Here is a 16,099-nt window from a genome sequence, read left to right as displayed (position 1 = left end):
TGAATAGGGTCACATATACAGTGAGGGAAAAAAGTATTTGATCCCCTGCTGATTTTGTACGTTTGCCCACTGACAAAGAAATGATCAGTCTATAATTTTAATGGTAGGTTTATTTGAACAGTGAGAGACAGAATAACAACAAAAAAATCCAGAAAAATGCATGTCAAAATGTTATAAATTGATTTGCATTTTAATGAGGGAAATAAGTATTTGACCCCTCTGCAAAACATGACTTAGTACTTGGTGGCAAAACCCTTGTTGGCAATCACAGAGGTCAGACATTTCTTGTAGTTGGCCACCAGGTTTGCACACAGGGATTTTGTCCCACTCCTCTTTGCAGATCTTCTCCAAGTCATTAAGGTTGAGGCTGACGTTTGGCAACTCGAACCTTCAGCTCCCTACACAGATTTTCTATGGGATTAAGGTCTGGAGACTGGCTAGGCCACTCCAGGACCTTAATGTCCTTCTTCTTGAGCCACTCCTTTGTTGCCTTGGCCGTGTGTTTTGGGTCATTGTCATGCTGGAATACCCATCCACGACCCATTTTCAATGCCCTGGCTGAGGGAAGGAGGTTCTCACCCGAGATTTGACGGTACATGGCCCCGTCCATCGTCCCTTTGATGCGGTGAAGTTGTCCTGTCTCCTTAGCAGAAAAACACCTCCAAAGCATAATGTTTCCACCTCCATGTTTGACGTGGGGATGGTGTTCTTGGGGTCATAGGCAGCATTCCTCCTCCTCCAAACACGGCGAGTTGAGTTGATGCCAAAGAGCTCGATTTTGGTCTCATCTGACCACAACACTTTTACCCAGTTCTCCTCTGAATCATTCAGATGTTCATTGGAAAACTTCAGACGGGCCTGTATATGTGCTTTCTTGAGCAGGGGGACCTTGCGGGCGCTGCAGGATTTCAGTCCTTCACGGCGTAGTGTGTTACCAATTGTTTTCTTGGTGACTATGGTCCCAGCTGCCTTAAGATCATTGACAAGATCCTCCCGTGTAGTTCTGGGCTGATTCCTCACCGTTCTCATGATCATTGCAACTCCACGAGGTGAGAACTTGCATGGAGCCCCAGGCCGAGGGAGATTGACAGTGCTTTTGTGTTTCTTCAATTTGCGAATAATCGCACCAACTGTTGTCACCTTCTCACCAAATCAAATCAAATCAAATTTTATTGGTCACATGCGCCGAATACAACAGGTGCAGACATTGCAGTGAAATGCTTACTTACAGCCCTTAACCAACAGTGCATTTATTTTAAACAAAAAAAGTAAGAATAAAACAACAACAAAAAAAGTGTTGAGAAAAGAAGAGCAGAAGTAAAATAAAGTGACAGTAGGGAGGCTATATATACAGTAAAATAAAGTGACAGTAGGGAGGCTATATATACAGGGGGGTACCGTTGCATAGTCAATGTGCGGGGGCACCGGCTAGATGAGGTAGTTGAGGTAATATGTACATGTGGGTAGAGTTAAAGTGACTATGCATAAATACTTAACAGAGTAGCAGCAGCGTAAAAAGGATGGGGTGGGGGGGCAGTGCAAATAGTCCGGGTAGCCATGATTAGCTGTTCAGGAGTCTTATGGCTTGGGGGTAGAAGCTGTTGAGAAGTCTTTTGGACCTGACCAAGCTGCTTGGCGATGGTCTTGTAGCCCATTCCAGCCTTGTGTAGGTCTACAATCTTGTCCCTGACATCCTTGGAGAGCTCTTTGGTCTTGGCCATGGTGGAGAGTTTGGAATCTGATTGATTGATTGCTTCTGTGGACAGGTTTCTTTTATACAGGTAACAAACTGAGATTAGGAGCACTCCCTTTAAGAGTGAACTCCTAATCTCAGCTCGTTACCTGTATAAAAGACACCTGGGAGCCAGAAATCTTTCTGATTGAGAGGGGGCCAAATACTTATTTCCCTCATTAAAATGCAAATCAATTTATAACATTTTTGACATGCGTTTTTCTGGATGTTTTTGTTGTTATTCTGTCTCTCACTGTTCAAATAAACCTACCATTAAAATTATAAACTGATCATTTCTTTGTCAGTGGGCAAACGTACAAAATCAGCAGGGGATCAAATACTTTGTTCCCTCACTGTATCTCTCTATTATGTGTGGGGATACTTTGGAACAGATTTCCAAAATGTGAATCACTTGGAGCTGATCTGCTGGTGTTTTTACAGTATTTTATGTCCAACAATAAGATAATAATAAATAAATAAAACAATTGTTTTTCTTTTGCTCAGCAAACTTGGGGAGCGAAATAAAATGACCTGCGGGCCAAATGTTGATCCACGGTCCGCCAGACAGAGCTCCGCCTGAGATACACCCTGTCATGTGACCCGCTGTCTAGCATGCATCTATAAATTCACCTCAATGTACTGCGCTCGTCCTTTCCTGACTACACTGGCCTGTCCAACCTGCTCGTCCTTTCCTGACTACACTGGCCTGTCCAACCTGCTCGTCCTTTCCTGACTACACTGGCCTGTCCAACCTGCTCGTCCTTTCCTGACTACACTGGCCTGTCCCATCTACAGAGGTGCTGCAACTTCTACTAGCAATATGGCGACAGGTACGTGACGGTTTGTTACCATCTCATCCTTGGAAGGTTGGCTGTGGCAGCCACGGGGGAAACGAAGTAACTTGTCATGATTGTTCCCACTGTCAGAGGATAAAAAAAGTAGCAACAATATCCGTCGTATGTAAATGAGGGATGGCAGGAAAGTAGAGAAATGTACAACTTGGTTTGTTGCCGTTTTCTGTTTTTTTGTCGGTCGGTGGAAACTGGCAACGCAAAGTCGCTTATCTTTAAAGTCCCTTTTCCGCTTCCATCACCGCGTGTCTAGTTGACTTAATATCGAAAGGTTTTACGGCTGTGTGGATATCGGAGTAGGATCATTGTTGGCGCAATGAGTTTTGCTGTTGCTCAGTGTCGCCCTAGTTGTAACCCCATATTCACACGTAGCCGAGGCCGCCGATAGCGGGCGCTATAGTCTGGGATTGATACACTCATGGACCGGCTCATACATAAAACGTCCTCCATTCAGGCTGCAAAGGTATCATTTTCTTCCTCAGTCACACTCAACCTGCGTAACTTAAATGATAATTATTTCATCGTTAACCAGAAGTTTTGGCCCTAGTTAGTGAAACGAGGCAATTCTGGCCAATTAATTTTTAGGATTTCTGGTATCAAATCCTATATGCCATTGTGCCCTTAAACAAGGCACTGAACACCCCCACAACAGCACCCTGGACGCCCAGTGGGGCAACCCTCCCCCCCTCCCATGCACCTCTCCAAAACCTGTCTTTTCTAGGGGGTTGGTTAGAACTAAATGTCTGTCTATGGCTGACTACTATAGAAGTGTGTGTACCAACTGCCTATCAAAGTGCATTCTCTTCACTGGAGTGTACATTTAAATTCAGCTGGTAGTAGTGATTCAGTAAAAAAAATTTTGGCCAGATTTATTTGGTGTTTCATCAAATCAAATTGTATTTGCCACATGCGCCGAATACAACAGGTGTAGACATTACAGTGAAATGCTTACTTACAGCCCTTAACCAACAACGTGTTTATTTTTTAATAGAAAAGTAAAATAAAACAACAACAAAAGTGTTGAGAGAAAAAGAGCAGAAGTAAAGTAAAATAAAATAACAGTAGGGAGGCTATATATACAGGGGGGTACCGGTGCAGAGTCAATGTGCGGGGGCACCGGCTAGTTGAGGTAGTTGAGGTAATATGTACATGTGGGTAGAGTTAAAGTGACTATGCATAAATAATTAACAGAGTAGCAGCAGCGTAAAAAGATGGGGTGGGGTTGGGGGGGCTGTTCAAATAGTCCGGATAGCCATGATTAGCTGTTCAGGAGTCTGATGGCTTGGGGGTAGAAGCTGTTGAGAAGCCTTTTGGACCTAGACTTGGCACTCCGGTACCGCTTGCCATGCGGTAGCAGAGAGAACAGTCTATGACTAGGGTGGCTGGAGTCTTTGACAATTTTGAGGGCCTTCCTCTGACACCGCCTGGTATAGAGGTCCTGGATGGCAGGAAGCTTGGCCCCAGTGATGTACTGGGCAGTATGCACTACCCTCTGTAGTGCCTTGCAGTCGGAGGCCGAGCAGTTGCCATACCAGGCGGTGATGCAACCAGTCAGGATGCTCTCGATGGTGCAGCTGTAGAACTTTTTGAGGATCTGAGGAACCCCATGCCAAATCTTTTCAGTCTCCTGAGGGGGAATAGGCTTTGTCGTGCCCTCTTCACGACTGTCTTGGTGTGTTTGGACCATGATAGTTCGTTGGTAATCTGTGGTCCTCTGTAGCTCAATTGGTAGAGCATGGCGCTTGTAACGCCAGGGTTGTGGGTTCGATCCCCGGGACCACCTATACGTAAAAAATGTATGCACACATGACTAAGTCGCTTTGGATAAAAGCGTCTGCTAAATGGCATATTATAATATTATATTATGATGTGGACACCAAGGAACTTGAAGCTCTCAACCTGCTCCACTACAGCCCCGTCAACGAGAATGGGGGCGTGCTCAGTCCTCTTTTTTTTTTTTTTTTCTGTAGTCCACAATCATCTCCTTTCTTATAATTTAACATCAGCTGTTTTCTTGGGACCAATGGCACACGGGGTGGGAGAGATTGGGAGGAGGTACAGTTGGAAAACACATAATTACATTCTGTCTTAATCTAGCTGTCACTGTGCCTGGTTTGGCATCTGAACACCATTAGAGGTTTTGCATCCAGTGGTTTCTTTTTACCAGGGAGTTATCCAGTTGGCCCCCAAGACCAACTGCAGTGTAGTGTTTTAATATACACAGGGGATTGTTTTAATGACCAGCCAGGCCTGCTAAATTAACTGCCAGTTTTTACATTTGGCATTATAATAACATGAATCTATTTGTCCTTTGCCAGCTTATAATCAATCCCATTGTTGAGACTTGTTGAGTCTATGGCCAGTTTATAGATTTTCCTACAGTGTGTCAAAGTTGACGTCATCAAGCCCTAGGCCATTCTGGCATCATTGTTAGAACAACCGTTGCCACAGACCATTGGACGTCACCACTCCCTCACTGAAGTAATGTGTTAGGGACTGTCTTTTTTAACCTGCGATACCTATTATGAACACCTAGAGCCTTTGTTTTGAGACCTGTAATGAGTCACGCCTTACAAAGCAGTTTTTTTTTGGGAAGGTTTTTAAGAGGTTATAGCAATGAAGTAAATGTACCTCTGGATTCATACCATTTGAACCTAATGGAGAATGTTATTAATAAGTTCTGTCCCCATCCAGACCAGGCGTTTTGTGACGCTGGCCACCAATGACAGCTATGCCAGGGGAGCCATGGTGCTGGGCAAGTCCCTGAGGAACCACAAGACAACCAGGAAGCTGGTGGTGATGATCGGACCCCACGTCTCTGACCCCCTGCAAGTAAGAACCTCTTTAAAGTAGAATTTGCTTTTTACAATCTAATCTCAATTTTTTTATGTAAATAGAATGTTCTAGAAGGGTGTAGAAAACCTTTTTTTGCGATTTCACTTGTTGTTGAGTAATTTACCTCCAACCAGGGATTCATTTCATCATCCTCATTGTGTAGGAAGGGACTCTGGGGGGGAAAATGAACAAAATCTCCAAAAACACCCAAATATGTTCTTTTAGAAACGGAAAAGCTTTCAATGTAGCGACGCAGTTCTTTACATGTTGTACACATGACATCATCATTCCTAACTTTATCCCCAATGTTATATTCAGAGCGACACCCCTCCATCCATTCTACAGGCCACTGCCTAAAATAAGGAAACACAAGTGAATGAGGGATACACAGGATATTGCAGGTGCTTCCACACAGGACATTCCAGACACTGTTCTGGTGGCTGGTGGTGGCCCAACGCCCTGTTAAGGTGGCTGGTGGTGGCCCGACGCCCTGTTAAGGTGGCTGGTGGTGGCCCAACGCCCTGTTAAGGTGGCTGGTGGTGGCCCAACGCCCTGTTAAGGTGGCTGGTGGTGGCTAACGCCCTGTTAAGGTGGCTGGTGGTGGCCCAACGCCCTGTTAAGGTGGCTGGTGGTGGCCCAACGCCCTGTTAAGGTGGCTGGTGGTGGCCCAACGCCCTGTTAAGGTGGCTGGTGGTGGCCCAACGCCCTGTTAAGGTGGCTGGTGGTGGCCCAACGCCCTGTTAAGGTGGCTGGTGGTGGCCCAACGCCCTGTTAAGGTGGCTGGTGGTGGCCCGATGCCCTGTTAAGGTGGCTGGTGGTGGCCCGACGCCCTGTTAAGACGGCTGGTGGTGGCCCGACGCCCTGTTAAGACGGCTGGTGGTGGCCCGACGCCCTGTTAAGGTGGCTGGTGGTGGCCCAACGCCCTGTTAAGGTGGCTGGTGGTGGCCCAACGCCCTGTTAAGGTGGCTGGTGGTGGCCCGACGCCCTGTTAAGACGGCTGGTGGTGGCCCGACGCCCTGTTAAGACGGCTGGTGGTGGCCCGACGCCCTGTTAAGACAGCTGGTGGTGGCCCGACGCCCTGTTAAGGTGGCTGGTGGTGGCCCGACGCCCTGTTAAGGTGGCTGGTGGTGGCCCGACGCCCTGTTAAGGTGGCTGGTGGTGGCCCAACGCCCTGTTAAGGTGGCTGGTGGTGGCCCAACGCCCTGTTAAGACGGCTGGTGGTGGCCCAACGCCCTGTTAAGACACTATGTTGCTGTTTCCTTTATTTTGGCAGTTACCTGCAACAGGCTACACAGAGAATGGCACGGCTGGATAGGGAAAAGAACAGGCTACACAGAGAATGGCACGGCTGGATAGGGAAAAGAACAGGCTACACAGAGAATGGCACGGCTGGATAGGGAAAAGAACAGGCTACACAGAGAATGGCACGGCTGGATAGGGAAAAGAACAGGCTACACAGAGAATGGCACGGCTGGATAGGGAAAAGGCTGGAGTGGCATGAAAAATGGTATAAAACTGCAGATAGTTTGGAATGACACGATTTTATCTTTTTGATAGCGATACCATTAGGTACATTTTGTTTTGATTTTTTTTGGAACCGTGATGGTGACATATTTGGAACCTATTCCCAACATTTGACAGTTTCTAACAGTACTAAGCATATGTTTGTAGGACTTAAGAGATTTTGAAACAAAATGTACTTTGAGTGGTAGTGTACAATAATATGACCTGTTTAGAAAATGCCCCACAGGTGTCGGAGTGAGTACCCGTCTTAATTTGGCATGACGCCTCACTGTACCCCGTCTTACCCTCACTGCCCTGGCCTCACTGTACCGTCTTACCCTAGAGGTGTATCATGATATTCCCCTGGCCTCACTGCTTACCGTCTTACCCTAGAGGTGTATCATGATATTCCCTGGCCTCACTGTACCCCGGTCTTACCCTAGAGGTGTATCATGAATATGCCCTGGCCTCCACTGCTACCCTAGAGGTGTATCATGATATTCCCTGGCCCCCTCACTGTACCCCCGTCTCTACCCTAGAGGTGTATCATGATATGCCCTGGCCTCACTGTACCCTAGAGGTGTATCACTGATATGCCCTGGCCTCACTGTACCCTAGAGGTGTATCATGATATGCCCTGGCCTCCTGTACCCTAGAGGTGTATCATGATATGCCCTGGCCTCACTGTACCCTAGAGGTGTATCATGATATGCCCTGGCCTCACTGTACCCTAGAGGTGTATCATGATATACCCTGGCCTCACTATACCCTAGAGGTGTATCATGATATGCCCTAGAGGTGTATCATGATATGCCCTGGCCTCACTGTACCCTAGAGGTGTATCATGATATACCCTAGAGGTGTATCATGATATACCCTAGAGGTGTATCATGATATGCCCTGGCCTCACTGTACCCTAGAGGTGTGTCATGATATGCCCTGGCCTCACTATACCCTAGAGGTGTATCATGATATGCCCTAGAGGTGTATCATGATATGCCCTGGCCTCACTGTACCCTAGAGGTGTATCATGATATGCCCTAGAGGTGTATCATGATATGCCCTAGAGGTGTATCATGATATGCCCTGGCCTCACTGTACCCCTAGAGGTGTGTCATGATATGCCCCTGGCCTCACTATACCCTAGAGGTGTACTTCATGATATGCCCTAGAGGTGTATCATGATATGCCCTGGCCTCTACTATACCCTAGAGGCGTATCATGATATGCCCTGGCCTCACTATACCCTAGAGGCGTATCATGATATGCCCTGGCATCACTGTACCCTAGAGGTGTATCATAATATTCCTGGCCTCACTGTACCCTAGAGGGTGTATCATGATATGCCCTGGCCTCACTATACCCTAGAGGTGTATCATAACATGCCCTGGCCTCACTGTACCCTAGAGGTGTATCATGACATACCCTGGCCTCACTGTACCCTTAGAGGTGTATCATGATATGCCCTAGAGGTGTATCATGATATGCCCTGGCCTCACTATGCCCTAGAGGTGTATCATGATATTCCCTGGCCTCACTATACCCTAGGGTGTATCATGCCCTGTACCTAGAGGTGTATCATGATATGCCCTAGAGGTTATTGCCCTGCCTCACTATACCCTAGAGGTGTATCATGATATGCCCTAGAGGTGTATCATGATATGCCCTAGAGGTGTATCATGATATGCCCTAGAGGTGTATCATGATATGCCCCTAGGGGTGTATCATGATATGCCCTAGAGGTGTATCATGATATGCCCTAGAGTGTATCATGATATGCCCCTAGAGGTGTATCATGATATGCCCTAGAGGTGTATCATGATATGCCCTAGAGGTGTATCATGATATGCCCTAGAGTATCATGATATGCCCTAGAGGTGTATCATGATATACCCTAGAGGTGTATCATGATATACCCGGGCCTCACTATGCCCTAGAGGTGTATCATGATATACCCTGGCCTCACTGTACCCTAGAGGTGTATGCATGATATGCCCTAGAGGTGTATCATGATATGCCCTGGCCTCACTATACCCTAGAGGTGTATCATGATATGCTCCTAGAGGTGTATCATGATATGCCCTAGAGGTGTATCGATGATAGCCCTAGAGGTGCATCATGATATGCCCTAGAGGTGTATCATGATACTGCCCTAGAGGTGTATCATGATATGCCCTAGAGGTGTATCATGATATGCCCTAGAGGTGTATCATGAATATGCCCTAGAGGTGTATCATGATATGCCCTGGCCCTCACTGTCCCTAGAGGTGTATCATGATATGCCCTAGAGGTGTATCACTGATATGCCCTAGAGGGGGTGTATCATGATATGCCCTAGAGGTGTATCATGATATGCCCTAGAGGTGTATCATGATATGCCCTAGAGGTGTATCATGATATGCCCTAGAGGTGTATCATGATATGCCCTAGAGGTGTATCATGATATGCCCTAGAGGTGTATCATGATATGCCCTAGAGGTGTATCATGATATGCCCCTAGAGGTGTATCATGATATGCCCTAGAGGTGTATCATGATATGCCCAGAGGTGGTATCATGATATGCCCCTAGAGGTGTATCATGATATGCCCCTAGAGGTGTATCATGATATGCCCTAGAGGTGTATCATGATATGCCCTAGAGGTGTATCATGATATGCCCTAGAGGTGTATCATGATATGCCCTGGCCTCACCATATGAAGCTGACTCATCACTACTGCACTTATTCAGAATGCTGTCCAATCAGAAGGCTTTCCTCTGCACACCATATTCACAGTACATTATGTCTGCTCCTCTCCCTCCCTCCCACCAGAGAGGTGCTTCCAAGATCTTTGACGAGGTGCTGCTGGTGGATGTGTTGGACAGCGGAGACAGAGCTCACCTGGCCCTGATGAAGAGACCGGACCTGGGAGTCACCTTCACCAAGCTACACTGCTGGACTCTTACCCACTACTCCAAATGTGTCTTCATGGACGCGGACACAATGGTGAGACCCTATGGACCCTGTCTCTACACACTCCCCCCTATGGACCCTGTCTATACACACTCCCCCTATGGACCCTGTCTCTACACACACTCCCCCCCTATGGACCCTGTCTCTACACACTCCCCCCTATGGACCCTGTCTCTACACACTCCCCCTATGGACCCTGTCTCTACACACCCCCATGGACCCTGTCTCTACACACTCCCCCTATGGACCCTGTCTCTACACACTCCCCCTATGGACCCTGTCTCTACACTCCCCCTATGGACCCTGTCTATACACACTCCCCCTATGGACCCTGTCTCTACACACTCCCCCCTATGGACCCTGTCTCTACACACTCCCCCTATGGACCCTGTCTCTACACACTCCCCCTATGGACCCTGTCTCTACACACACTCCCCCTATGGACCCTGTCTCTCCACACCTCCCCCTATGGACCCTGTCTCTACACACTCCCCCTATGGACCCTGTCTCTACACACTCCCCCTATGGACCCTGTCTCTACACTCCCCCCTATGGACCCTGTCTCTACACACTCCCCCCTATGGACCCTGTCTCTACACCCTCCCCCTATGGACCCTGTCTCTACACACTCCCCCTATGGACCCTGTCTCTACACACTCCCCCTATGGACCCTGTCTCTACACCACCCCCTATGGACCCTGTCTCTACACACTCCCCCCTATGGACCCTGTCTCTCACACTCCCCCTATGGACCCTGTCTCTACACACTCCCCCTATGGACCCTGTCTCTACACACCCCCCTATGGACCCTGTCTCTACACACTCCCCCCTATGGACCCTGTCTCTACACACTCCCCCTATGGACCCTGTCTCTACACACTCCCCCTATGGACCCTGTCTCTACACACTCCCCCTATGGACCCTGTCTCTACACACTCCCCCTATGGACCCTGTCTCTACACACTCCCCCTATGGACCCTGTCTCTACACACTCCCCCTATGGACCCTGTCTCTACACATCCCCCCTATGGACCCTGTCTCTACACACTCCCCCTATGGACCCTGTCTCTACACACTCCCCCTATGGACCCTGTCTCTCACACTCCCCCTATGGACCCTGTCTCTACACACTCCCCCTATGGACCCTGTCTCTACACCTCCCCCTATGGACCCTGTCTCTACACACTCCCTATGGACCCTGTCTCTACACACTCCCCCTATGGACCCTGTCTCTACCTCCCCCTATGGACCCTGTCTCCACTCCCCCCTATGGACCCTGTCTCTACACACTCCCCCCTATGGACCCTGTCTCTACACACTCCCCCCTATGGACCCTGTCTCTACACACTCCCCCCTATGGACCCTGTCTATACACACTCCCCCCTATGGACCCTGTCCTGAATGAACAGCGCCGGAAGAAGATGGCTGCCGTTTTACAGCCCTCTAACCAATTGTACTATTATGTGTGTTTTTCCGCGTTATTTGTAATTTATTTTGTACATAATGTTTCTGCCATCGTCTCTTATAACCAAAGAGAGCTTCTGGATATCAGGACAGCGATTACTCACCTCGCGTTGGACGAACACTTTTTCTTCAACGAGGCGTCGCGAAGGATATTCTACAGACTCCCGACAAGGCCCAGATCCCCGTCATTCGCGTGAGGAAGAGACGGAGATATCGTGGGCGCAGATCCGGTGCCTTGTAGAGGATACGACGGCGAACGAGTAAACTGCCTCTCCCATCAATCCTATTAGCCAACGTTCAAGCTTTGGAGAATAAAATGGACGATTTAAGATTACGGTTATCCTACCAACGGGACATTAAAAACTGTAATATCTTATGTTTCCACGGAGTCGTGGCTGAACGACGACAATGATAACATTCAGCTAGCAGGCTATACGCTACATCGGCAGGACAGAACGGCAGACTCGGGTAAGGCGAGGGGTGGCGGTCTCTGTATATTTGTAAACAACAGCTGGTGCACAAAATCAAATACTAAGGAAGTCTCAAGGTTTTGCTCGCCTGAGGTAGAGTATCTTATGATAAGCTGTAGACCACACTATTTACCAAGAGAGTTTTCATCTACTATTTTTCATAGCTGTCTATTTACCACCACAAACCAATGCTGGCATTAAGATTGCACTGAACGAGTTGTACAAGGCCATTAATCAACAGGAAAACGCTCATCCAGATGCAGCGCTCCTAGTAGCAGGGGACTTTAATGCAGGGAAACTTAAATCCGTTCTACCTAATTTCTACCAGCATGTTAAATGTGCAACCAGAGGGGAAAAAACTCTAGACCACCTTTACTCCACACACAGAGACGCATACAAAGCTCTCCCTCGCCCTCCATTTGTTAAATCTGACCATAACTCTATCCTCCTGATTCCTGCTTATAAGCAAAAACTGAAGCAGGAAGCACCAGTGATTCGGCTAATAAAAAAGTGGTCAGATGACGCAGATGCTAAGCTACAGGACTGTTTTGCTAGCACAGACTGGAACATGTTCCGGGATTCTTCAGACAGCATTGAGGAGTACACCACATCAGTCACTGGCTTCATCAATAAGTGCATCGATGATGTCGTCCCCACAGTGACCGTACGTACATACCCCAACCAGAAGCCATGGATTACAGGAAACATCCGCACTGAGCTAAAGGGTAGAGCTGCCGCTTTGCAAGGAACGGGACTCTAACCCGACGCTTATAAGAAATCCCGCTATGACCTCCGACGAACCATCAAACAGGCAAAGAGTCAATACAGGTCTAAGATTGAATCATACTACACTGGCTCTGACGCTCGTCGGATGTGGCAGGGCTTGAAAACTATTACAGACTACAAAGGGAAGCACAGCCGCGAGCTGCCCAGTGACACAAGCCTACCAGACGAGCTAAACCACTTCTATGCTCGGCCGAGGCAAGCAACACTGAAGCATGCATGAGAGCACCAGCTGTTCCGGACGACTATGTGATCACGCTCTCCGTAGCCGATGTGAGTAAGACTTTTAAGCAGGTCAACATTCACAAGGCCGCAGGGCCAGACGGATTACCAGGACGTGTACTCCGAGCATGTGCTGACCAACTGGCAAGTGTCTTCACTGACATTTTCAACATGTCCCTGACTGAGTCTGTAATACCAACATGTTTCAAGCAGACCACCATAGTCCCCGTGCCCAAGAACTCTAAGATAACCTGCCTAAATGACTACCGACCCGTGGCACTGACGTCTGTAGCCATGAAGTGCTTTGAAAGACTGGTCATGGCTCACATCAACAGCATAATCCCAGAAACCCTAGACCCACTCCAATTTGCATACCGCCCCCAACAGATCCACAGATGATGCAATCTCTATCGCACTCCACACTGCCTTTTCCCACCTGGACAAGAGGAACACCTATGTGAGAATGCTATTCATTGACTACAGCTCAGCATTCAACACCATAGTGCCCTCAAAGCTCATCACTAAGCTAAGGGATCCTGGGACTAAACACCTCCCTCTGCAACTGGATCCTGGACTTCCTGACGGGCCGCCCCCAGGTGGTAAGGGTAGGTAACAACACATCTGCCACACTGATCCTCAACACGGGGGCCCCTCAGGGGGTGCGTGCTCAGTCCCCTCCTGTACTCTCTGTTCACCCATGACTGCATGGCCAGGCACGACTCCAACACCATCATTAAGTTTGCCGACTGACACAACAGTGGTAGGCCTGATCACCGACAACGATGAGACAGCCTATAGGGAGGAGGTCAGAGATCTGGCCGTGTGGTGCCAGGACAACAACCTCTCCTCAACGTGACCAAGACAAAGGAGATGATTGTGGACTACAGGAAAAAAAAGAGGACTGAGCACGCCCCCATTCTCATCGACGGGGCTGTAGTGGAACAGGTTGAGAGCTTCAAGTTCCTTGGTGTCCACATCACCAACGAACTATCATGGTCCAAACACACCAAGACAGTCGTGAAGAGGGCACCGACAAAGCCTATTCCCCCTCAGGAGACTAAAAAGATTTGGCATGGGTCCTCAGATCCTCAAAAAATTCTACAGCTGCACCATCGAGAGCATCCTGACTGGTTGCATCACCGCCTGGTATGGCAACTGCTTGGCCTCTGACCGCAAGGCACTACAGAGGGTAGTGCGTACGGCCCAGTACATCACAGGGGCAAAGCTCCCTGCCATCCAGGACCTCTATACCAGGCGGTGTCAGAGGAAGGCCCTCAAAATTGTCAAAGACTCCAGTCACCCTAGTCATAGACTGTTCTCTCTGCTACCGCACGGCAAGCGGTACCGGAGTGCCAAGTCTAGGTCCAAAAGACTTCTCAACAGCTTCTACCCCCAAGCCATAAGACTCCTGAACAGCTAATCATGGCTACCCGGACTATTTGCACTGCCCCCCACCCCCATACTTTTTACGCTGCTGCTACTCTGTTAAGTATTTATGCATAGTCACTTTAACTCTACCCACATGTACATATTACCTCAACTACCTCAACTAGCCGGTGCCCCCGCACATTGACTATGCAACGGTACCCCCCTGTATATATAGCCTCCCTACTGTCACTTTATTCTATTGTATATATAGCCTCCCTACTGTCACTTTATTCTATTGTATATATAGCCTCCCTACTGTCACTTTATTTTTACTTCTGCTCTTTTTTTCTCAACACTTTTTTGTTGTTGTTTTATTCTTACTTTTTTGTTTAAAATAAATGCATTGTTGGTTAAGGGCTGTAAGTAAGCATTTCACTGTAATGTCTGCACCTGTTGTATTCGGCGCATGTGACCAATAAAATTTGATTTGATTTGTCTCTATACACTCCCCCCTATGGACCCTGTCTCTACACACTCCCCCCTATGGACCCTGTCTCTACACACTCCCCCTATGGACCCTGTCTCTACACACTCCCCCCTATGGACCCTGTCTCTACACACCCCCTATGGACCCTGTCTCTACACACTCCCCCCTATGGACCCTGTCTCTACACACTCCCCCCTATGGACCCTGTCTCTACACACTCCCCCCTATGGACCCTGTCTCTACACACTCCCCCCTATGGACCCTGTCTATACACACTCCCCCCTATGGACCCTGTCTATACACACTCCCCCTATGGACCCTGTCTCTACACACTCCCCCTATGGACCCTGTCTCTACACACTCCCCCTATGGACCCTGTCTATACACACTCCCCCCTATGGACCCTGTCTCTACACACTCCCCCTATGGACCCTGTCTCTACACACTCCCCCTATGGACCCTGTCTCTACACACTCCCCCTATGGACCCTGTCTCTACACACTCCCCCCTATGGACCCTGTCTCTACACACTCCCCCCTATGGACCCTGTCTCTACACACTCCCCCCTATGGACCCTGTCTCTACACACTCCCCCCTATGGACCCTGTCTCTACACACTCCCCCCTATGGACCCTGTCTCTACACACTCCCCCCTATGGACCCTGTCTATACACACTCCCCCTGTTGACCTGTATGTCCTCCTGGTTATCCAGGTGGTACAGGATAGTTGACCTGTATGTCCTCCTGGTTATCCAGGTGGCTTCAGTATATTTGACCTGTATGTCCTCCTGGTTATCCAGGTGGCTTCAGTATATTTGACCTGTATGTCCTCCTGGTTATCCAGGTGGTACAGGATAGTTGACCTGTATGTCCTCCTGGTTATCCAGGTGGCTTCAGTATATTTGACCTGTATGTCCTCCTGGTTATCCAGGTGGCTTCAGTATATTTGACCTGTATGTCCTCCTGGTTATCCAGGTGGCTTCAGTATATTTGACCTGTATGTCCTCCTGGTTATCCAGGTGGCTTCAGTATATTTGACCTGTATGTCCTCCTGGTTATCCAGGTGGTACAGGATAGTTGACCTGTATGTGTTTGTTGCAGGTGGTACAGAACGTGGATGAGTTGTTTGACAGAGAGGAGCTGTCTGCGGCCCCGGACCCCGGCTGGCCAGACTGTTTCAACTCTGGCGTGTTCGTGTTCCGGCCCTCCAACGAGACGTACGGCAAACTGCTCAAGTACTGCACAGAACACGGCAGCTTCGACGGTAACGTTTCAGAGCGTTTTCTAATATTTTGTTTTGTTTGGCAATGTCATGTCCATTTTCCATCTTATGACTTTATGTATTTTAAAGCTGCCTATTGTAGCTAACCACTGGCGTTGTCGCTTATGTACAAATGTAGGTCTTGGAGTATATCGGGGTAGCGTTTCCATG

The 16,099-nt window shown here is 48.5% G+C and overlaps 1 protein-coding gene across 1 annotated transcript in view; it reads left to right on the top strand.

Annotated features, from left to right (window-relative positions):
• The first annotated feature begins 5,247 nt into the window (after positions 1-5,247).
• The window catches only part of LOC121549636 (glycogenin-1-like), a 42,409-nt gene continuing 31,557 nt past the window's right edge, over positions 5,248-16,099 (top strand). Inside the window, exons 1-3 of the mRNA XM_041861416.2 lie at positions 5,248-5,415; positions 9,733-9,906; positions 15,769-15,931. Of these exons, the coding sequence (XP_041717350.2) occupies positions 5,248-5,415; positions 9,733-9,906; positions 15,769-15,931 (505 nt within the window). The remainder of the gene's footprint in view (positions 5,416-9,732; positions 9,907-15,768; positions 15,932-16,099) is intronic.

This window comes from Coregonus clupeaformis, unplaced genomic scaffold (genome assembly GCF_020615455.1).
Source record: "Coregonus clupeaformis isolate EN_2021a unplaced genomic scaffold, ASM2061545v1 scaf0889, whole genome shotgun sequence".
NCBI classification, from domain to species: Eukaryota; Metazoa; Chordata; class Actinopteri; order Salmoniformes; family Salmonidae; genus Coregonus; species Coregonus clupeaformis.
Note: the sequence above shows the minus strand (reverse complement) of the source record. Positions and strands in the feature narration are given on the sequence as shown.